General features: G+C 35.8%; 1 protein-coding gene across 1 annotated transcript; it reads left to right on the forward strand.

Moving 5' to 3' along the window:
- The first annotated feature begins 8,607 nt into the window (after window positions 1–8,607).
- Window positions 8,608–9,538, forward strand: LOC137939148 (cytochrome P450 76T24-like). The gene is made up of 2 exons (XM_068784356.1): window positions 8,608–8,858; window positions 8,953–9,538. The coding sequence occupies exons 1-2, from the start codon at window positions 8,685–8,687 to the stop codon at window positions 9,520–9,522; spliced, it is 744 nt and encodes a 247-aa protein (XP_068640457.1). The 5' UTR covers window positions 8,608–8,684; the 3' UTR covers window positions 9,523–9,538.
- The last annotated feature ends 15,279 nt before the right edge of the window (window positions 9,539–24,817 follow it).

A 24,817-nucleotide genomic window follows, 5' to 3' on the forward strand; every position in this document is an offset into this window, starting at 1 on the left:
AAGAAAATTGGACTCAAGGACGGTTAACTGTCATTTCGTTGGTTACGCTGAATGCTCTCGGGGCTATAAGTTTTACGATCTCACATCAAGATCTTTCTTTGCAACAGAAAATGTGAGATTCCTTGAGGATATTGAGTTTGGAGGGGAAGAAAACATAAAGAATGTTGTCTTTGAAGAAGAATCTGTTATTGACAGTGATCAGGTCTCCATACCTATTGTTATTCAAGACACAATTCAGGCACTAGAGGACAATGTTCAGGCTCCTATTCCTGACATTGTTCCAGATCAAGACAACAATGAAATTCTTCCTCTTGCACCACCTTTAGAACAAACTCAACAACCTCAAGAAGTGCCATTAAGGAGATCCACTAGGGAGAGGAGACATGTGATTCCAAATGATTATATCATATTTCTCCAAAAACATGAGGATGGCGTCGAATTGACAAAAGATGACCCGATTAACTTCTGTCGAGCCTTGCGTAGTTCTAACTCTAAAAAGTGGATTGATGCCATGAAGGATGAGAAGAAGTCTATGAATGACAATGACGTTTGGGATCTCATCGAGTTGCCTAAAGGTGCAAAGCCCATTGGTTGTAAATGGATATTTAAAACCAAGAGGGATTCAAATGACAATGTCAAGAGATATAAGGCACGTCTAGTCGTTAAAGGCTTTACTCAAATGGAAGGCATAGACTATAAAGAGACTTCCTCTCCGGTATCTTCGAAAGACTCTTTTAGAACAATAATGGCACTAGTGGCTCATTTAGATCTAGAGCTACATCAGATGGAGGTCAAAACTGCGTTTCTTAATGGAGACATTCACGAGACGATTTATATGGTACAACCAGAAAACTTTGTATATGGTGATCCAAAGTCTATGGTCTGTAAATTGAAGAAATCTATCTATGGTCTCAAATATGCTTCCTGTCAATGGTATCACATGTTCCATCAAGTCATATTCTCGTACGATTTTGAGGCGAATATTGTTGATGACTGTGTATATCATAAGTTCAGTGGGAGTAAATACATCTTCTTGATATTATATGTCGATGATATTCTGCGCGCTAGTAGCTATATAGGCTTACTGCACGAAACCAAGAAATTTATGACGAAGAAATTCGAGATGAAAGATCTTGGTGATGCCGCTTTTGTATTAGGTATACAGATACTTAGAGATCGTTCTCAAGGTATCCTTAGGTTGTCACAAAAGAGCTATATCGATAAGGTTTTGAGCAGATTCAGCATGCAAGATAGTAAACAGGAGACACACCCGTCGCTAAAAGAGACAAGTTTAGTCTCAAACAGTGCCCTAAAAATGATCTTCAAAGAAAATAGATGCAAAAAATTCCCTATGCATCAGTAGTAGAGAGTCTAATGTACGCTCAATTTTGTACTTGTCCCGACATAGCATTTATAGCAAGAATTCTGGGCAGGTATTTGAGTAATCCGGGTATTCAACATTGGAAGGCAGCCAAATGCGTGATGCGTTATTTGAGGAGAACAATATACTACATGCTCACTTACCGGAGATTAGACAGTTTATAGATCATTGGAATCTCTAACTCCGACTTTACCGGATGCCAAGATAGCAGAGACTCCACATCATGCTACATCTTTATGTTGGGTGAAGGGGCTATCTCATAGAAGTCTGCTAAGCAAACTCTCATAGCTTCTTCAACCATGGTTGCGGAGTTCATTGCTTGTTTTGAGGCGTCCAACCACGGAATATAGTTGCGAAACTTTGTCACTGGGCTGCGAGTGGTAGATTGCATTGACAGGCCATTAAAAATTTACTGTGACAATAACTCGGCGGTACTTTATTCCAACAACAATAGGAGCTCAACAAAGTAAAAGTTTATCGACATCAAGTTTCTAGTTGTTAAGGAGAGAGTTCATAATAAGCAGATTACTATAGAACATACAGGGACAGACTCTATGCTAGCAGACCCATTAACCAAGGGTTTAATGCCTCGGGTCTTTCATGAGCACACTCCTCATATGGGCGTTATTTTTTAGGATACCTTGGTTTAGTGGGAGTAATTTTTTGTACTATATGTTTGCTTTAGACATTGAATTATTCGATTTTTTATGTAATAAAATTGATTGCTTATTATTCTATTTATGAACTTGCTTGTGTGTTTCTATGTGCAATGTTCACATTGCATTAAGAACTTTGGAAAGATCTCACTAAAGACTAAAGAAGGACCAGTTGGAAATAGGCATGTCTGAGATCACATTGCATGTAATTTTTATACTACTCATCCATATTTGATCTATGTCATTGAGTGTATTAGTATGGTGATCATCATGGTTTAGTTACGACTATAATGCGATGAAAGTCGTGGTGGTTCCATTATTAATATATAAGATAGTTCCATTATTAATAATATATATATGTGCGCCTAAAGAATTTGTGATATAATCGTTTCAGGAATAATATGTAACCCAAATGGGAGGTTGTTAGAAAATTCACATTTCCTATTCTAATTTGGGCAACATATTTATTATTCAATTATATTTTCTATTTTTAATGGAATGGGCTGAAATTAAGTGATCTAATTTTGTTAAACCCATTAAAGAATGTGGGTAATGGATATGGGCCATGAATATGGGCCAATTGAGTAGATACCATAGGGAATTATGGGAACCCTATAAGGAGACACATTATGGTTATGGTCCCCAATATATTAAATCACATATAGTTTCCCTTCTCCCCATTTGGAAGAGAAACGAAGGTCTCATTGAGGAACTAAGGAGATTTAGTTGAAGAAGATCACGAAACCAAGAATTCCTTCGTTGATTATTACAGAATTCCGCAACAGGTGATGGTTTGGAATGGATCCAGGTATGTATTCAGAATCCTAATATTCTGACACGATATAAATTCTAGATTATGGATTTAGGCTGCAACCGGGTCATCACAGGAGAAGACTGCGGTCTCTGTGCAATACATGAATATTCTCGTCTTACCGACTTGACGCCAACCCAGGTCTCCGTCTCCGGCAAGTGAAGGAGCTACTTGCACATGTTATAGACCCAGTGCTTTGTCTGGAAAAACTGTGGCCATAGGGAAAGTAGCGTTTGTTGTTGAGTACGTGTATTCTGGTCCGTACGTATGAGCAGGATATGGAGGGCATTTCAGATTTCTTTATTTCTGGGTTTGACGTGTGGAACACTCAAGAAAATTAAATCTCCCCCTTCCGATTTATCATCTTCCGGAAACTTACTGTAAGGTGTTGGATTGAAAGAAAACAGAAACAGAGAGGCTTACAGAGAGGCTCAGGATTTTCTGGATCTGGGTGGTTGTGTGCTGTTGCGAGAAAAAGATAGAAAGGTTTCCAACTGGTCAAAACGGCGCTGCAGAGAGAGATCGTGGGATTTGTCGCTATGGGAAACAGAGAGATCTCTCGGGACTACGCTCCTGAACAGAGAGGGTTCGAGGGTCAACACTGCTGTGAGGAAAGCTTCCTTTCGGCATTTTCAGAGCTCGGCAATTGCAGGACTGATTACCGCTGTTGGTAGTAACAGTGACAGCACTACATCAGTAAGTAAAAAATTGTTGTTATCTGTGATAAGATGTGGGTTGTGATTTGAGAGTGTTATAAACACTCCCTGTAAGAATTTTTCTCAATATATAAGAATCGAGTAGCAGCCTGTGGATGTAGCCACATTTGGGCGAACCACGTTAAAATCGGTGTCTGTGGTATTTTTGCTTCGTAGGCAATCTGTCTGTTATTATCCTAACAACTGGTATCAAAGCGAGGTTGTAAAGCAAGTCAGATTTGAGTGGGTGCAATGGCCGTAGATGAAGGGAAGGTAAAAATTGAAAAGATCAATGGGGCGGACTTTGGTTTCTGGGAAATGCAGATAGAGGATTATCTGTATCAGAAAAACTTATACCTACCACTTGAAGGAGTGAAGCCAGACAGTATGAAGGATGAAGAGTGGAACCTCCTTGACAGAAACGCCCTTGGATTTATTCGATTATCATTATCCCGTAATGTTGCTTTTAACATAGCAAAAGAGAAGACCACAACTCTCATGAAGGCTCTCGCCAGTATGTACGAGAAGTCGTTAGCCTCAAATAAAGTGCATTTGATGAGGCGACTGTTCAATTTGTGGATGACAGAAGGAGCATTAACAACTCAACATATCAACGAACTCAATACCATTACAACCCAATTGAGTTCAGTTGAAATTGAATTCGACTAAGAGGTACATGCATTGATATTTTTGTCTTCCCTGCCAGAAAGCTGGAATGCCACCATTACAGCAGTGAGTAGCTCGTCAGGAAGCAATAAGTTAAAATTCAATGATGTTCGTGATCTAGTTCTCAACGAAGAAATCAAAAGAAAAACGTTGGGTGAATGGTCGACTTCTTCAACATTGTCTACAGAGGCAAGAGGAAGAACTAGAGGAAATAGACCTGACAGCTCAATTCATCGAGGCAGTTTTCAGAATAGAAGGTCTCAATCCAGAAATCCAAACAGATCTCAGAATAGAAGGTCTCGATCTAGAAATCCAAACAGATTTCAGAACTCAAGTGTCAAGTGCTGGAACTACGGGAAAATCAGGCACTACCAAAGCCAGTGCAATAGTGCACTGAAGGATCAGGAGGCGAAGGTAGAAGCAAATGTTACTTCTACCTCAGGGAATGATGATGCATTGATATGCTCTCTAGAGAGCAAGGAGAAGTCTTGGGTGTTAGACTTTGGAGCATCATTCCATGCTACCTCGCAGAAAAAACTCTTCGAGAAATATGTGTCCAAAAACTTTGGTAAGGTATATCTTGGTGATGATTAACCGTGCGATATTGTAGGCAAAGGTGTAGTGAAGATTCAGTTGAATGGGTCTGTATGGAAGCTGAAAAATGTCAGGCACATTCCCGAATTGAGAAAGAACTTAATCTCAGTAGGGCAGTTAGCCAGTGAAGGCTACACCACTACCTTCCATGGTGATGATTGGAAGATTTCGAAGGGTGCATTGGTGGTTGCACGAGGAAAGAAGAGTGGTACTCTCTACATGACAGCAAAAGGATGTTGTACCATTGCAGCTGCAGCAAGTAACCAAGGTTCCAACCTTTGGCACCAGAGACTTGGCTACATGAGTGAGAAAGGAATGGAGATTATGCATTCTATGGGAAAACTATCAGGTCTATAGTCAGTAGAAATTGATATGAGCGAGGACTGCATATTTTGAAAGCAGAAGAGAGTTAGCTTTCAGACACATGGCAAAACTCTGAAGAAGGAAAGGCTAGAGCTCGTTCATTATGATGTTTGGGGGCCAACAACTGTTTCATCCATTGGTGGAAAACACTACTTCGTGACATTCATTGATGATCATTCTCGGAAGGTATGTGTTTATTTTCTAAATCACAAATCTGAAGTGTTTGATACTTTCAGAAGATGGAAAGCCATGGTTGAAAATGAAACAGGACTTAAGATAAAAAAGTTGAGGACTGATAATGGTGGTGAATATGAAGACACTAAATTCAAGAAGTTCTGTTATGATCATGGGATCCGAATGGAGAGAACCGTGCCAGGTACGCCTCAACACAATGGTGTAGCTGAGCTTATGAACAGAACTTTGATTGAGAGAGCTAGAAGTATGCGTATACAGTCAAGCCTACCAAAGCAATTTTGGGGAGAAACAGTTAACACAATAGCTTATTTGATCAACTGAGGTCCATGAGTTCCACTGAAGTACAGAATACCAGAAGAGGTATGGAGCGGAAAAGAAGTAAGACTCTCACACCTTAAAGTTTTCAGTTGTATGGCATATGTGCTTATCAATGATCAAGGCAAGAATAAGATTGATCCCAAATCAAAGAAATGTACCCTCCTCGGTTATGGCGAGGATGAGTTTGGATATAGCATATGGGATGATGAAAACAAAAAGGTGATCTATAACAAAGATGTGATTTTCAATGAAAGGGTGATGTACAAGGACATACATATTTCAGATGACAGTAACTCAGTAGAGAGTGGGCTAGTGTATGCAGATGTGGATGACGTCCCAGATGATTCTGTAGCAAGCCCTCAGCTAAAGGAATCCGTTGAACATTATAGTGCAAAGCAGTCTGACACGTCACAGTCTTTTGTTCCAACTCCTATATTGAGAAGATATTCTCGACCTCATATGCCTAACAGGAGATACATCAATTATCTATTGTTGACTGATGGAGGAGAACCTGAATGCTATGAAGAGGCATGTTAGACTGAAGATGTTAGCAAGTGGGAGCTTGCTATGAAAGATGAGTTGAGTTCTCTAATCTCCAACAAGACATGGGAACTAGTTGAGTTACCCATAGGGAAGAAGACCCTTCATAACAAATGGGTGTATCGGGTGAAAGAGGAGCACGATGGCTCTAAGAGATACAAAGCCTAATTGGTTATCAAAGGATTCCAACAGTAGGAAGGAATTGACTACACTGACATTTTTTCTCCCGTTGTGAAACTCAATACTATCAGAACATTGTTGAGTATTTTTGTCATGGAAGATCTCTATCTAGAGCAATTGGATGTGAAAACTGTATTTCTTCACAAAGACTTAGATGAGGAGATATATATGCATCAACCAGAAGCTTTCTCAGAAAAGGAGAAAGAGAATATGGTGTGGAAACTCCAAAAGTTTGTATGGTTTGAAACAGGCCCCAAAACAGTGGTACAGAAAGTTTGACAGTTTCATGCATAAGGAAGGTTTCCAGAAATGCAATGCCGATCATTGTTGCTACTTCAAAAGGTACACGTCCAGCTATATCATTTTGCTACTTTATGTTGATGATATGTTAGTAGCTGGCTTAGATATGGATGAGATTAGAAGTTTGAAGCGGCAATTGTCAAAAGAATTTGACATGAAAGACTTGGGTCCAGCAAAGAAGATTCTAGGAATGCAAATCACAAGAGATGAGCAAATTGGAGTCCTGCAATTATCTCAAACAAAGTACATCAATCGTGTTTTGCAGAGATTCAACATGAGCAATGGCAAGCCAGTTGGCATACCCTTGGACAGACACTTATGTCTATCCAAGGATCAGTCCCCTCACACGGAAGAAGAGAGAGAGTTTATGGATAAGGTTCCTTATGCCTCAACCATTGGTAGTTTGATGTATGTAATGGTCTGTACGAGACCAGATATTGGCCATGCAGTGGGAGTTGTTAGCAGATTTATGTCAAACCCAGGTGAGACCCACTGGAAGGCAGTAAAGTGGATCTTGAGATATCTATGAGGCACCACAGATAAGTGTTTGTACTTTGGCAAAGGTGAATTGAAAGTACAAGGGTATGTAGATGCAGATTTTGCAGGAGAAGTTGATAATCGGAGAAGCACCACTGGTTATGTATTTATAGTGGGCACAACATCTGTTAGTTGGATGTCGCAGATACAAAAAGTTGCTGCATTATCCACCACCGAGGTTGAATATATAGCAATAACAAAAGCCAGTAAAGAGATGATATGGCTTCAAGGATTGTTAACCAGGCTAGGATTCAAACAAAGGATGAATGCTTTTTACAGTGATAGTCAGAGTGCAATACATCTGGCAAAGAATTCTACATTTCATTCTAGGACCAAACATATTGAACTACGTTATCATTTCATCATATCTTTATTAGAGGATGAGGTGCTAACACTGAAGAAGATCCAAGGTAACAGAAATCTTGCGGATATGCTAACAAAAACGGTGACTATTGATAAACTGAAGCTATGTTCAGCTTCAGTTGACCTACAAGAATGAAGAGACCAAGAAATAGTTGTTGCATTGATATGTGTGAAGATAGATTGATATCAGTCTTCAAGTGGGAGAATTGTCGAGTACATGTATTCTGCTCCGCACTTATGAGCAGGACATGGAGGGCATTTCAGATTTCTTTATTTTTGGGTTTGACGTGTGGAACACTCAAGAAAATTAAATCTCCCCCTTCCGATTTATCATCTTCCGAAGACTTACTGTAAGGTGCTGGATTGACAGAAATAGAAATAGAAATAGAGAGGCTTATAGAAAAGCTCAGGATTTTTTGGATCTGGGTGGTTGTGTGCTGCTGTGAGAAAAAGAGAGAAAGGTTTCCGACTCATCAGAACAACGCTGCAGAGAGAGGTCATGGGACTCGTCGCTGCAGGAAATAGAGAGATCTCTCAGGACTACGCTGCTAAACAGAGAGAGTTTGAGGCTCGACGCTGCTGTAAGATACAATGGAACTCGACGCTGCTGTGAGGGAAACTTCCTTTCAGCATTTTCAGAGCTCGGTAATTGCAGGACTGATTACTGTTGCTGGCAGCAACAATGACAACACTACATCAGTAAGTAAAAAATTGTTGTTCTCTGTGATTAGATGTAGGTTGTTATTTGAAAGTGTTGTAAACACTTCTTATCAAATTTTTTTTTCATATATAAGAATTGTGCAACATCGTGTGGACGTAACCAGATTTGAGCGAACCACGTTAAAATTATTGTCTGTAGTATTTTTGCTTCCTAGGTAATCTGTTTGTTATTATCCTAACATTTGTCACTATCCTTAATCTATCTCCAACACCGTCTTCTCTGTTGATATGGTCGATATTGATTCACAAACAGAGCAGGAGTTCAAAGATTTGGTGTGGGCAATTTTGGAAGGAGCAGGCAAGCCTAACCTCGTCGACTGTTTCCCAATTCTTCAACCCATTGATCCGCAAGGAATTAGGGTCGAATGAGATCTTACCTTAAAATACTACATGACGTTTTTGAGAAAGAAATCCAAGACCGTGAAGTCTCTAGATCGACGTCTAAATATCGACGGAGAAACGATTTCCTCGATGCCCTTTTAGACCAGAAGGAGGATGGCGCTGAGCTCAGTCGAATCGAGCTGAAGTCTCTATTTTTGGTACTGTTCGAAGCTTTATGATTATATCCATCGATTTTCGTTGTCCGATATTTCGCAAAGCTCACAAATTAATTTTTTTTCTCAAATCCACCAGGATTTATTTGTAGCCGGTAGCGACACGAGCTCAGATACTCTAGAATGGGCCATGGCCGAGCTGCTCCTAAACCCGGAAGCCATGGCACGGGCGAGATCAGAGCTTGATGAAATCATCGGTGAAGGAAAACAGGTGGAAGAATCAGATGTATGTCGACTTCCATACCTCCAGGCCATTGTAAAAGAGACTCTGCGGCTTCACCCGCCAGCTCCCTTCCTGATCCCTCAAAAAGCTGAATGCGATGTGGAAATCTTCGGCTACACCATACCTAAGCACACCAAGGTGATCGTTAACGCATGGGCTATAGCTAGGGACAGCGAAATTTGGGCGGATCCGACCTGTTTCAAGCCAGAGAGATTTCTTCGGTCGAAGGTGGACTACAGAGGACAACATTTCGAGCTAATCCCTTTTGGCGCCGGCCGTCGGATCTGCCCAGGACCACTGCTTGCGTTTCGGATGGTGCACCTGCTGCTGGCTTCTCTTCTCCATGCCTTCTGTTGGAAGCTTCCTGATGGGATGGGGCAGAGGATCTGGACAAGAGAAGTTCGGAATCACAGTCTGCCCCGTTAGTCGCTGTGCCCCTCAAACCGTGACTCGCTTACTTGGTGTTGAGAAAAAGGGCAAAAAGTCAAGTCTACTTACAAAGTAGATCATTCAAATAAAGAAATTATGATTTTAGAATGATCTTTTCATTTTGTTTTAGAGTAGAAAATATAATAAAATATCTTTTTTTTTGTTAGTGTAACCTTGTGAAAAGGGTTAAAAGAATTTATTAATAAAATAATTTTGGTACAAAATAACTAAAAAAGGTACTCATGAAATTGTTTGCTATTCTAAATTATAAAGATTTTTTTTAATTTGATAAAATAAATATAAATTTATATTAATTTTTTTATTAATTTAATAGTACATTACATTTAGATAAATATATAATAATTTAATTTATTTATATGATTATGATGTAAATCAGTAATTATTTTAATTATTAAAATAATTAAGAATGGTAAATAATTTTGAACTTCCTAACTAATGTGATTAACTGAGTATAAAAATAGAATTTTTTATGTAATCATATATAATAAATCTATTTACTCAAAATAAAATAATTTTTACTCATTAATAAATAAATTATCGAGGATTAAATTTTATTAATTTAACAAATATTTATGTTATTTAAGTAATTAATAAAAAAAATACATATGATCAACATGATAAGATAAATTCTATCCATAAATATAAAAAAATACATATGATCAACATGATTACTTAAATTCAGTCCATAAATATAAAAAAATACATATGATCAACATGATAAGTTAAATTTTATCCATAAATATTCTTAAAATCAATGACAAAAATAATTATATATAAACTAGATATTTACATGTATAAATAAAAACTATGAGGGATGTTAGATTTTAGGGTTTCATACTTGAAAGTTTTAAGGTTCAAGAGAACAAGAAGAGAGAAGAAGTAGAAGAGAAAGTTCAAGAGAACAAGAAGAGAGAAGAAGTAGAAGAGAAAGAAGAGGATAAGAAATTAAGGAAGAAGGTTAGACGTATGAAGAGGAGAAGAGAATTAAAGAAAGAAAGAAGAGGAGCTTGAGTATGAGCTTGCCCTCCGTAACACTCTTATTTTGTTGAAGAACGGGTATGGAAGAGTCATAAATGACTCTCATTCTAAGAAGTCTCACAGAGTCATTAATTTGGTAGAGTCTTACAAGAGTCTCACTTAAGAATGGTAGATCTTGCATTCTGGATACTAATTCAGAAACAAGTTCTATATTATTATCCACTTTAAAGTTCCTGATGGGAACTGGGGGTTTTATTAAGGGTTTATTATCCCTAATTAAAGGTAATTTCTTTGAGAATGGTTCGCTAGGAAAAATATTTCTAGGATGCCATTTCTCAATAAAATCTTCAATTCTATTTAGTTGATGACTAATAGTCTGAAGATTCAGATTGGTGTAATTGTTTTGTCGCCTTATCAGATTCAATGGCTGAACATTGGTATCTCGATTTACAAAAGCGACAGCTTCAATAGACTCCTTAAGTTGGTTTGCCGAAGTGCTTTAAAATTCAAGCTTCAAAAGATCAGTCGGAGGATGGACTGATTTGACTTTGATTCTAGATTGAAGCTGTCAATCTTTCGTTAAGGTTGAAAGAGTTGGTTCTGGTGTGGAAGCTAAGAATTGCTTCTGCTTCAATCTATAATGCACAAACCAATACAAAAAAGACATAATAACCTTATTTGTTTCCAAATAAAGATAAAATTCCTTTGAGAAAGCGATGCGTTGTGCGTCCCCATAGGTTTCATAAAACCATCTTTTGAAACCTAGATTGTTGGGATGAAAAAAATCAGCTTTAATGGTTGCACGATCCACAATAAATGGTTGTGGATCGGGACTAGTAATCTATATGGGTGTAAGCATCATAATCACATATTGAAACCAATCATTTCATTGGGATTGGGAGAGGTACGCCCATTCTCCCTTTCGGTATAGACCCATGAGGTATTTGGGTGTTTGATATGTGAATTCCTTTTAATGAGGAATCATCCTTACAAGTTAACTTTTCATCCACCTCTTGTAGGCGCGAGGTCTGGCCTACATTAAAGTATCTGGACGACGATGGTAAAGAGACTCAGTAGGGAGTCTTAAGGTTTGAAATTGATTACCACGTCTCCATCTGTGGATAAAATAACTTGATCAATATCCTGATTAATCAGGAGTCTTGGAGGAACAACCTGGGGAATTGTCCAGTTGGCTGGGAAATGAATTTTCTGCCAATTGATCATTCTAGGAGTGGCAACATTTGCACTCATGAGATCGGTTTCGATCAATATTGTCTTACCTTGGTCGGGTAAGTGTAATACCTTAGGGACTAAGGTATTCATTATTTTGAAATGAATCCTAGATATTAGTGTTATGGTTTTAGTTCCAGGAATAAAATTGTATCCCTATGTTAGAATCCTCAATTGGAGGGCTTCTAACAGATTCCTATCTGTTAATGATAGGGTAAGGTTTGGATGGACATTATAGAAATTGGTCCCCGATTGAGACTAGTTTCAACTATACCCATCAAAGAAGGTTTCCAATCCAAACATCTTCCATCATGAAGAATGGCCTGTAAACAAGTATTCATCCCTAATAATGTTAGGGGTTTGAAAACAATTTGTATGCATCCAATATGCATATATTTCTTTTCAGTATCAGCAAGATACTTGTCCAAATCTGTTAACTCTAATAATTTAAGAGTTGAATCTTGATTTTCTAGATTAATTGTTTATTCCAAGGTTTTAATTCCCATGGTGCTAGAAAGGGTAAAAGTTCATTTCTTGTAGATTGAAGTGGGTTTGATGGACGGAATTATCCAATCATTCAATTGTTGTTGAACTTTATATTCAACCAAAGATGCATTCTTGATTGATCCTGTAATCCTACTATTGGATGCCATTGTTTTAACAAATTTAAAATTTAAAAATTTAAAACTAAATTAAAACTAATCTAACACTAAGAGTGGTAAAGAACATCAGAAAGGGGAATATCCTAGTATGAAGTAAACATATTATAAACTTATTATATAGTAATCATGAACGAAAGAAACTATTTGTCATAATATCAAAATCAGTTTACTGTTCATCATCTTCTTGTGCAGATACACGTCTGTCAACGATTTAAGAGTAAAACGGCCTTTCACGCCATCCTCGGCAACACGGCCTTACTCAACGCGACTTGGGTGATGTCCATGTCTCATACAAGAATGAAGATGAATAACAAAATTCTTAAGATATTAAAGACTTTAAGTCCTCTGATGATTAAAATAAAAAAAATTATAATAGCCTACTTCATACTTCGGATATTCAAGGTTTAACCTTCCATGGCTCTGATACCAATGTCAGCAAATAGAAAGAAATTAACAAAAGGCACAAAGAAGAGAGGCAGAGAATAACTTTAAAATAAAATAACTTCTTATTCAAAATCTCATAAAATACTTACAATAAACTTCAAGTCAAAGCAAGCAAGCAAACAAGCAACCTTGAGTACAATTGAGAACTATTGGATTCAAGTTATGCCTTATCAAAAGAAAACTACTCCTTATATAGACGAAGAATAATAAAGTGGATTCTATACAACTTTGAAATCCACCACTAAGGAAATGATAAGCCTCTATAATTGAGGCGGCTGAGGTGAGTCATCTCTATTATTGAGATTGCTTTGAATGTGACCTCCATTATTGAGGGCGGCTTGACTTTGTTCTCCATTATCTCCATGAATGAGATGCTAAAGAGACCTTTGATGGGCTTGGGCCTAGAGAATCTTTTTTTCTTCAAAGCATTAACTCTGACATAAGCAAGGTGGTGGCTTTCGGCTTCCCATTGAGATGACTTAATGGAATATGGCCTACCAAATATACTGTAGGTGCCTTGATTGATATGAAAAATAGGCCAGCTGTGGACCGGAGGATAAGATTTCATCTGTGGGTTTTGGACGGATGCTACCGGCGAATCCTTCGGTGATTCTGACATATCCTTATCCTGCATAAGAATTATTTCTTTTTAGACTTAGATTCAAAAATATGAATCATAGTCTCCATATAATCTGCCATTGTAGGCTCATCTTCAATTGACATAAAAAGCAGTACAACTCCATGGGGAGTAAGATTTTCGAATTAATTTCTTATCCAATAAACTTTGGATTTCTTTTTTGCATAGTTCTAGAAGATTATGTTTCATCTGGCCAGGCCTTTCTTTGGTGGGAATGGTCCTTTCATTGAACCCATCAACATAGGGTAAAGACACAATATATTTATGTCTATCCCAAAAGGCTGTAGGAATGTACTACAAATTTCATAAGAAAGTGATTTTTGAAGATTCTTAATTTTCTCTTCAACTTCTGTAGTTTCCAATTGTTGTTCCAAAGTAAGAAATTGAATTTCTTTATGAAGGAAACTAAGTTGTTGCTTTTTAACATTTCTCAATTCAGAAATCTCATTGATAAAACAAACTTGAGGTTGAGATTTGAAAGAGAAATAAATAGGTTTGTTATTAACCTCTCCAAGGATTCCTTGGTCATCAATGCCTTTGATTGGCATAATTTTTTCCAAAAATGGAGTGCCTAATATGACCTGTTGAGTCATATCTTTAACTAACAAAAAATTTGTAGTTATGCACTGATCATTAGTGCAGATAGAGGCATTATTTAATTTACATTTTATTTTCATTTTCTTGCCATTTGCATTGGCCAAAGATTTGGTAGTTTTTTCAAAATACTGGATTGGAATTAACCCTTCTTGGATGCAATTTAAATCTGCTCCACTATCTATCAAAGCTATCAAATGGGGAATGACAAAATTCTGGTCGATAACCAAATCAATTTTTGTATGCCACTTTTGATGAGTGACCTTAGTAATTTGATAAACAAAAACATCATCAGATAGTTTTTCATGTTTTTCAATTTTTGTTTCAAGCTTTTTATATAAAGATTTTAATTCTTTTAATTCTAACTTGATTTCTTTAATCTCCCCCTATAAAGCATTTAGAGAGATAGGTTGTTTTGAAGAAGTAGATTCTTCATAACGACCAACAATTTCCTTCAAAGAATAAGGTTTTATACCTTGGGTACTCTATGAAGCTTGTGAAAGATATTCATTTATTAAATATCTTTTTCTATGAGGAACTTCCTCTTGATCAATGTTCTCTAGAATTTGTTGTTGATCAATTGTAAGAACATTAATCTGAGGCATTTTGGCCACAGATTGAAGATGTGAAAAACTACAATCTTGGTCTTCTTCTGATTGGTTGGATGATGCATAATCAATATCATCCCCTGAATCAGAATTCAAAAGAATTTTAGCCAACTGAAGTCTTAATCTTTCATCTATTTCCAGTTGGTTAATTTTTTCTTTTGTTTTGCATCTATTGGAATAGTGGCCTAATTTACCACATTTATAATAGACATTTTCTTTTTGTCTGGAAGATTCCTTTTAGGAGGAGGTCTCAATGGAGGAGGTCTCCTAGGTTCATGATTTGTCTTTTTATGAGACTGTCTTTTTAGATATCTCCTACTTTGATGAGCATAGGGAAGCTGTCTCCTATCATGAGAGACTTTGTCTTTTCCTTTCCTTTGATTGGAAGGTAGTGGTCCTGTGTCACAAGCAAATTGTTCAAAGAATTCACCTAACTCTCTTTTCCCAGTAAGATTTTGTTTCTTAAGCTGGGATTGGAGCTTTAAATCATTACATAGGGTCAAACCTTCTTGAATAATTGCACTTATAAGGAGACCATATGTATATTGATGGTAGTTGATAATTCCTATCTCATTACCTAACCTCTTTCTAACCTTGCTTGCAAAAAGAGTTGGTAATCCATCAATGAATTTGGCTTTCCAATATTCATTGTTAGCATCAGGTCTTTGGATAACCTTAGAAAGGAAAACATCTTTATACCATCTAAAATGGCTAAGTGTTCTGCATCTAAGATTTTGTAAAACCTCTCTTCCCTTATCAGTTTGGGAAATTAGTTGCCTACAAAATGATGTAGGATACAGGAAATTAAGGTGTAAACTGCATCATCCTCACCTAAATTGGCATGTCCTGATTAAGTTTTAATAATCTTTTCAGAATTATGAATTTCCTGTTGTTGTTCTGTACTGAGAACATTTTCCCACCAACCTTTTAGAGCTCCTGAGAACCATGCGGTAAGCATTTCGGCAATACCTTGATCTGTATTTTTATGTTGCCGACAATTGGTATAGTACATTAACATTCTTTGACATGATTCAAAGATTTGGTATTCAGATAAACCATCTAAATTCCATTCATACATTGATCGACCATCATAAGCTTTTTGATCGATATAAACATTTTCTTCATACAATAGGTCCTGAGGTGTAGGCCTACGGTAATAGATTTTATGGTTCATATCCCATCGCCGAGTAGATTTTTTGGTATAATCTAATTTGTGAATACTCGGTTGTTCTATCGTTTCCTAAAATATATTTTCAGTGTGATTGATATTGGTTAATCCGAACTGTGCAGATTCAGAGTCAACATTAGGCAACATTGTTGGAGAAATAGCTCCTGAAACAGAAGAAGATGTAAAAGATAAAGCTTCATCATCCAAATCTTGTTCATTGAGAACATTAAGACCTTTGAGATAATGAGATTTATTCTTTACTTTTTCTTCTGCTGCCTTAAACTTAGCTTCAATCAAAGCTTTGGCTTCTAACGACTCAAGTGAATTAAGTTTACCTTTGTCGTCAGTAGAAGTAAGTTTATGATCTTGCATTCTGGATAACAATTCAGAAAAAAGTTCTATATTATTATCCACTTTAAAGTTCCTGATGGGAACTGAGGCTTTTATTAAGGGTTTATTATCCCTAATTTAAGGTAATTTATTTGAGAATGGTTCGGTAGGAAATGTATTTCTAGGATGCCATTTCTCAATAGAAGCTTCAATTGTATTTAGTTGATGACTAATAGTCTAAATATTTAGATTGGTGTAATTGTTTTGTCGCCTTATCAGATTCAGTGGCTGAACATTGGTATTTGGATTTACAAAAGTGACAGCTTCGATAGACTCCTTAGGTTGGTCTGCTGAAGTGCTTGGAAATTCAAGCTTCAACGGATCAGTTGGAGGATAGACTAATTTGACTTTGATTCCAGATTGAAGCTGCCAATCTTTCATTAAGGTTGAAAGAGTTGGTTCTGGTGTGGAAGCTAAGGATTGCTTCTGCTTCAATCCATAACGCATAAAACAATCAACAAAAGGCATAATAACCTTATTTGTTTCCAAATAAAGATAAAATTCTTTAACTTCCCAAACTGATAAGGGAAGAGAGGTTTTGAAAAATTTTAGATGTAGAACACTTAGCCATTTTAGATGGTATAAAGATGTTTTCCTTTCTAAGGTTTTGCAAAGATCTGATGCTAACCATGAATATTGGAAAGCCAAATTTATTGATAGATTACCAACTCTTTTTGCAAGCAAGGTCAGAAAGAGGTTAGGTAATGAGGTAGGAATTATCAACTACCATCAATATACATATGGTCTCCTTATAAGTGCAATTATTCATGAAGGTTTGACCCTATGTAATGATTTAAAGCTCCAAGCCCAGCTTAAGAAACAAAATCTTACTGGGAAAAAGAGTTAGGTGGATTCTGTGACCAATTTGCTTGTGACACAGGACCACTACCTTCCAATCAAAGGAAAGGAAAAGGCAAAGTCTCTCATGATAGGAGACAGGTTCCCTATTCTCATCAGAGTAGGAGATATCCGAAAAAACAGTCTCATAAAAAGACAAGTCATGAACCTAGGAGACCTTCATTGAGACCTCCTCCTAGAAGGAATCTTCCAGATAAAAAAAAAATTGTCTGTTATAAATGTTGTAAATTAGGTAACTATTCCAATAGATGCAAAACAAAAGAAAAAATTAACCAACTGGAAATAGATGAAGGATTAAGACTTTAGTTGGCTAAAATTATTTTGAATTCTGATTCAGGGAATGATATTGATTATGCATCATCCAACCAATCAGAAGCAGACCGAGATTGTATTTGTTCACATCTTCAATCTGTGGCCAAAATGCATCAGATTAATGTTCTTACAATTGATCAACAACAAATTCTAGAGAACATTGATCAAGAGGAAGATCCTCATAGGAAAAGATATTTAATAAATGAATATCTTGCACAAGCTTCAAAGAGTACCCAAGGTATAAAACCTTATTCTTTGAAGGAAATTGTTGGTCGTTATGAAGAATCTACTTCTTCAAAACAACCTATCTCTCTAAATGCTTTATAGGGAGAGATTAAAGAAATCAAGTTAGAATTAAAAGAATTAAAACCTTTATATAAAAAGCTTGAAACAAAAATTGGAAAATAGGAAAAACAATCTGATGATGTTTTTCTTAATCAAATTACTAAGGTCACTCATCAAAAGTGGCATACCAAAATTAATTTGGTTATCGACCAGAATTTTGTCATTCCCCATTTGATAGCTCAGATAGATAGTGGAACAGATTTAAATTGCATCCAAGAAGGGTTAATTCCAACCCAATATTTTGAAAAAACTACCCAATCTTTGGCCAATGCAAATGGCAAGAAAATGAAAATAAAATATAAATTAAATAATGCCTCTATCTGCACTCATGATCAGTGCAAAACTACAAATTTTCTGTTAGTTAAAGATATGAGTCAGTAGGTCATATTAGGCACTCCATTTTTGGAAAAAATTATGCCAATCAAAGGCATTGATAACCAAGGAATCCTTGGAGTGGTTAATAACAAACCTATTTATTTCTCTTTCAAATCTCAACCTCAAGTTAGTTTTATAAATGAGATTTCTGAATTGAGAAATGTTAAAAAACCACAACTTAGTTTCCTTCATAAAGAAATTCAATTTCTTACTTTGGAACAACAATTGGAAACTACAGAAGTTGAAGATAAAATTAAGAATCTTCAAAAACCATTTTCTCATGAAATTTGTAGTGACATTCCTACAGCCTTTTGGGATAGACATAAATATATTGTTTCTTTACCCTATGTTGATGGGTTCAATGAAAGGACCATTCCCTTTCCCACTCCTAGTGAAATGACTGGTTTCAATATGTGATTATGATGCTTACACCCATACATATTACTAGTCCAGATCCACAACCATTTATCATGGATCGTGAAACCATTAAAGCTGAATTTTCATCCCAACAATCTAGGTTTCAAAAGATGGTTTTATGAAATCTATGGGGATGCACAACACATCACTTTCTCAAAGGAATTTTATCTTTATTTGGAAACAAATAGGGTTATTATGTCTTTTGTTGATTGGTTTATGCTTTATAGATTGAAGCAGAAGTAATCCTTAGCTTCCACACCAGAACCAACTCTTTCAACCTTAACGAAAGATTGGCAGCTTCAATCTGGAATCAAAGTCAAATCCGTCCATCCTCCGACTGATCCTTTGAACCTTGAATTTCCAAGCACTTCGGCAGACCAACCTAAGAATTCTATCGAAGCTGTCGATTTTGTAAATCCAGATGCCATTGTTCAGCCATTGAATCTGATAAAGCGACAAAACAATTACACCAATCTGAATCTTCAAACTATTAGTCATCAACTAAATACAATTGAAGATTCTATTGAGAAATGGCATCCTAGAAATACTTTTCCTACCGAACCATTATCAAAGAAATTACCTTTAATTAGAGATAATAAACCCATAATAAAACCCCCAGTTCCCATTAAGAAATTTAAAGTGGATAATAATATAAACTTGTTTCTGAATTATTATCTAGAATGCAAGATCTTAAACTTACTTCTATTGACGACAAAGGTAAACTTAATTCACTTGAGTCATTAGAAGCCAAAGCTTTGATTGAAGTTAAGTTTAAGGCAGCAGAAGAAAAAGTAAAGAATAAATCTCATTATCTCAAAGGTCTTAATGTTCTCAATGAACAAGATTTGGATGATGAAGCTTTATCTTTTACATCTTCTTCTGTTTCAGGAGCTATTTCTCTTACATTGTTGTCTGATGTAGACTCTGAATCTGCACAGTTCGGATTAGCCAATATCAGTCACACTGAAAATATATTTCAGGAAATGATAGAACAACCGGGTATTCACAAATTAGATTATACCAAAAAATCTACTCAACGATGGGATATGAACCATAAAATCTATTACCATAGGCCTACACCTCAGGACCTATTGTATGAAGAAAATGTTTATATCGATCAAAAAGCTTATGATGGTCGATCAATATATGAATGAATTTTAGATGGTTTATCTTAATACCAAATCTTCGAATCACGTCGAAGAATGTTAATGTACTATAACATTTGTTGGCAACATAAAAATACAGATCAATGTATTCTCGAAATGCTTACTGCAGAGTTCTTAGGAGCTCAGAAAGGTTGGTGGGAAAACGTTCTCACTACAGATCAACAACAGGAAATTTATAATTCTAAAAAGATTATTAAAACTGAATCAGGACAAGCCTATTTTGGTGAGGATGATACAGTTTACACCTTAATTTCCTGTATCTTACATCATTTTGTAGAAAATTTAACCTCCCAAACTGATAAGGGAAGAGAGGTTTTGCAAAATCTTAGATTCAGAACACTTAACCATTTTAGATGGTTTAAAGATGTTTTCCTTTCTAAGTTTATGCAAAGACCTGATGCTAACAATGAATATTGGAAAGCCAAATTCATTGATGGATTACCAACTCTTTTTGCAAGCAAGGTCAGAAAGAGGTTCAGTAATGAGGTAGGAATTATCAACTTCCATCAATATACATATGGTGTCCTTATAAGTGCAATTATTCAGGAAGGTTTGACCCTATGTAATGATTTAAAGCTCCAATCCCAGCTTAAGAAACAAAATCTTACTGGGAAAAGAGATCTAGGTGAATTATGTGACCAATTTGCTGGTGACACAGGACCACTACCTTCCGATCAAAGGAAAGGAAAAGGCAAAGTCTCTCATGATAGGAGACAAGTTCCCTTTTCTCATCAGAGTAGGAGATATCCGAAAAGACAGTCTCATAAAAAGACAAGTCATGAACCTTGGAGACCTCCTCCATTGAGACTCCTCCTAGAAGGAATCTTCTAGAAAAAAAGAAAATGGTTTGTTATAAATGTGATAAATTAGGCCACTATTCCAATAGATGCAAAACAAAAGAAAAAAATTAACCAATTCAAAATAGATGAAGGATTAAGACTTCAGTTGGCTAAAATTCTTTTGAATTTTGATTCAGGGGATGATATTGATTATGCATCATCCAGCCAATCAGAAGAACAAGATTGTAGTTGTTCACATCTTCAATTTGTGGCCAAAATGCATAAGATTAATGTTCTTATAATTGATCAACAACAAATTCTAGAGAACATTGATCAAGAGGAAGATCCTCATAGAAAAAGATATTTAATAAATGAATATCTTGCACAAGCTTCAAAGAGTACCCAAGGTATAAAACCTTATTCTTTGAAAGAAATTGTTGGTCGTTATGAATAATCTACTTCTTCAAAACAACCTATCTCTCTAAATGCTTTACAGGGAGAGATTAAAGAAATCAAGCTAGAATTAAAAGAATTAAAAATCTTTATATGAAAAGCTTGAAACGAAAAATTGAAAAACAAGAAATACAATATTATGATGTTTTTCTTAATCAAATTACTATGGTCACTCATCAAAAGTGGCATACCAAAATTAATTTGGTTATCGACCAGAATTTTGTCATTCCCCATTTGATAGCTCTGATAGATAGTGGAGCAGATTTAAACTGCATCCAAGAAGGGTTAATTCCTACCCAGTATTATGAAAAAGCTACCCAATCTTTGGCCAATGCAAATGGCAAAATAATGAAAATAAAATATAAATTAAATAATGCCTCTATATGCACTAATGATTAGTGCATAACTACAGAAATTCTGTTAGTTAAAGATATGACTCAGCAGGTCATATTAGGCACTCCATTTTTGGAAAAAATTATGCCAATCAAAGGCATTGATAACCAAGGAATCCTTGGAGAGGTTAATAACAAACCTATTTATTTCTCTTTCAAATCTCAACCTCAAGTTAGTTTTATCAATGAGATTTCTGAATTGAGAAATGTTAAAAAACAACAACTTAGTTTCCTTCATAAAGAAATTCAATTTCTTACTTTGGAACAACAATTGGAAACTATAGAAGTTGAAGAGAAAATCTAGAATCTTCAAAAATCATTTTATTATGAAATTAGTTGTGACATTCCTACAGCCTTTTGGGATAGACATAAATATATTATGTCTGTACCCTATGTTGATGGGTTCAATGAAAGGACCATTCCTACCAAAGCAAGGCCTAGCCATATGAAACATAATCTTCTAGACTTATGCAAAAAGGAAATCCAATGTTTATTGGATAAGAAATTAATTCAAAAATCTTACTCCCCATGGAGTTGTACTGCTTTTTATGTCAATAAAAATGCAGAGAAGGAAAGTGGTGTTCCCAGATTAGTGGTTAATTATAAACCACTCAATGATTGTTTGAAATGGATCAGGTATCCTTTTCCAAACAAAAAAGATTTGTTAGACAAATTTTTTTCTGCTAAAATATTTTCTAAATTTGATTTGAAATCTTGATATTGGCAAATTCAAATCAATGAAAAGGATAAATATAAAACTGCATTCACAGTCCCTTTTGGTTATTTTGAATGGAATGTTATGCCTTTTGGTTTGAAGAATGCTCCATCTGAATTTCAGAATATCATGAATGATATCTTTGCTCCGTATTTTGAATTTATAATTGTTTATATTGATGATATCCTTTTTATATTTAGAATCAATTGATGCTCATTTTAAGCATTTAAATGTTTTCAAAACAATTATTAGAAAACGTGGGTTGATGATATCGACACCAAAAATGAAATTGTTTCAAACCTCTGTTCGATTTTTAGGTCATAATATTCACAAGAGAAAAATAGTTCCCATTGCTAGAAGTATTGAGTTTGCTTCCAAATTTCTAGATGAATTATTGGAAAAAACTCAACTTTAGAGATTTTTAGGAAGTCTCAATTATATTGCTGGTTATTATCCAAACCTTATGCAAGACTCAACAATATTACATAAAAGACTTAGAAAGAATCCTGAGCCATGGACTCCTCAATGTACACAGGCAGTCCAAGTCATAAATAGGAAGGTTAGACAATTACCTGGTCTTAACCTAACCAATCCTTCTTATCTGAAGGTTGTTGAGACAGATGCCTCTCATATTGGATATGGTGGCATACTAAAATAAGTTAATCTAGCTGGTAAAGAAGAACTTGTCAAATTTACCTTTGGTAATTGGCATGATGCACAAATTAATTATTCTACTGTGAAGCAAGAAATTCTTGCAATAATTAAGTGCATTCATAAATTCTAGGATGATTTATTAAATAAAAAATTTCTTTTAAGAGTTGATTATTATGTAGCCAAATCAATTCTTAAGAAGGATGAGAAGAATCTTACTTCCAAACAAATATTTGCCAGATGGTAGGCAGAATTAAGTGCCTTTGATTTTGATATTGAACATATTAAAGGAGAATTAAACTCCCCACTTGATTTTCTAACCCGTGAATTTCTTCAGGGTTCTAATCATGGTTTACTCCGGTAGGGGTAACCCACTCCCAATGAGAGGAAGTGGTTCACAATCCAGAGGTTGAGGCCAAAAGAATCAAGGAAGAGGAAATTCCTTCGACAATAAGGGAAAATCCCTTGTCATATAAAGAGACACTTGAATCAGAACCACAGTATATTACTCTTCTGGAGTAGGTTGCAGTGCATCATACACTGTTTAATGTGGCTAAATGGGATAGCCCAAGAGCATACAGTAAATGTACTATCCAAAGATTTATGCATCACTCAACATGGGAAAAATTTGATTTGGCTAAAGCTGCTGCCCTTCCTAATGACAAGGAATTTAATTATTGGGACTATTTGGATCCCTGGTATAATACTTTTTATTACCAGAATCCCTCCCATAGACATTCTTGATTCTTCCAGTGGAGTAAGGATGTATATAAAAGGTCATTACCTTTACCCAATTAGGTCTATGCCTGGTGGATTAAATTTGGACCATCCAGTGAAATATTACCTGAACCCATAAAGGTTCAATTCAATTTATGGACTAAATCCAGTCCTGAGCTTAAAGCTCTGGGGTTAAGAAGAATACCCAACAATGGTGAACTGTTCATCTTCTTCATGATATTCTCAATACCATGGATTTGGAGATGGGACTGTACCACAGGCATTAATGAAGAAGGCCTACCTACTTTATTATGAACTTTTCATGTTCGATGGTGGAAGAATTTTTCCAATATTGATACAAAGGTTTCAGAAATAAAGTCTGTTATTCTCATAAATGAGAACACACTTGGATTATATCAAGTGCTAGAGGTCCATTGTGACCCAAAGAATTTATTCAACAATTTTAAGACTCAATTAAGGAGTATTTATCCAAACATTTCAGAAACAGAGTTAATGACAAAACTCTTAGAATCAATGAAAGGTTCTATGGTTAATTTGTGCAATGAAGGCACTCCATCAACCTCTCAGCCTATTGATGATAATATGTCTATTTCTAAACCATCTTTTGCCGAGGACAGTATTGAAGAAGAAGAAGATGATGATGAGAATCATGCTACTGATTCATTACATGACAATTAGCCTATTGAAGATGAGCCTATAATGGCAGATGATATGGAGACTATGATTCATATTTTTGAATCTAAGTCTAAAAATAAATAATTCATATGTAGGATAAGGATATGTCAGAATCACCGAAGGATTCGTCGGTAGCATCCGTCCAAAAGCCACAGAGAAAATCTTATCCTCTGGCCCACAACTAGCCTATTTGTCATATCAATCAAGGCACCTACAATATATTTGGTCGGCCATATTCCATTAAGTCATCTCAATGGGAAGCCAAAAGCCGCCGCCTTGCTTATGTCAGAGTTAATGCTTTGAAGAAAAGAAAGATTCTCTGGGCCCAAGCCCATCAAAGGTCTCTTTCACATCTCAATCATGGAGAAATTGGAGAACAAACTCAAGCTGCCCTCAATAGTGGAGGTTACATTCAAAGCAATCTCAATAATAGAGATGACTCACCTTAGCCGCTTCAATTATAGCCGCCTCAATTATAGAGGCGTATCAATCATCCAAAATGTAGTATACGTATCTTATAAAGTATGATCCATTATTTGATCAACATGATTGATCATGCAGAAGGCTTCTAGAAATATGCTATAAAACAAGATTGATCTAATGAGAAACAAAGATTTATCAACACACAGAAACATGCACAAACCATGCATTATTTTAAGCTATATAAAATTCTATAAATACAAA

The sequence above is a fragment of the Aristolochia californica genome, unplaced genomic scaffold, assembly GCF_029961685.1.
Source record: "Aristolochia californica isolate CCGP_79_NKW_82.1479 unplaced genomic scaffold, dmAriCali1.0.hap1 SCAF_8, whole genome shotgun sequence".
NCBI classification, from domain to species: domain Eukaryota; kingdom Viridiplantae; phylum Streptophyta; class Magnoliopsida; order Piperales; family Aristolochiaceae; genus Aristolochia; species Aristolochia californica.

Coding starts and splice junctions, on each gene's coding strand:
- LOC137939148 (XM_068784356.1), top strand. CDS start 8,685: ATGAGATCTTACCTTAAAATACTACATGACGTTTTTGAGAAAGAAATC. Junction 8,859..8,952: donor AGCTGAAGTCTCTATTTTTG/GTACTGTTCGAA, acceptor CAAATCCACCAG/GATTTATTTGTAGCCGGTAG.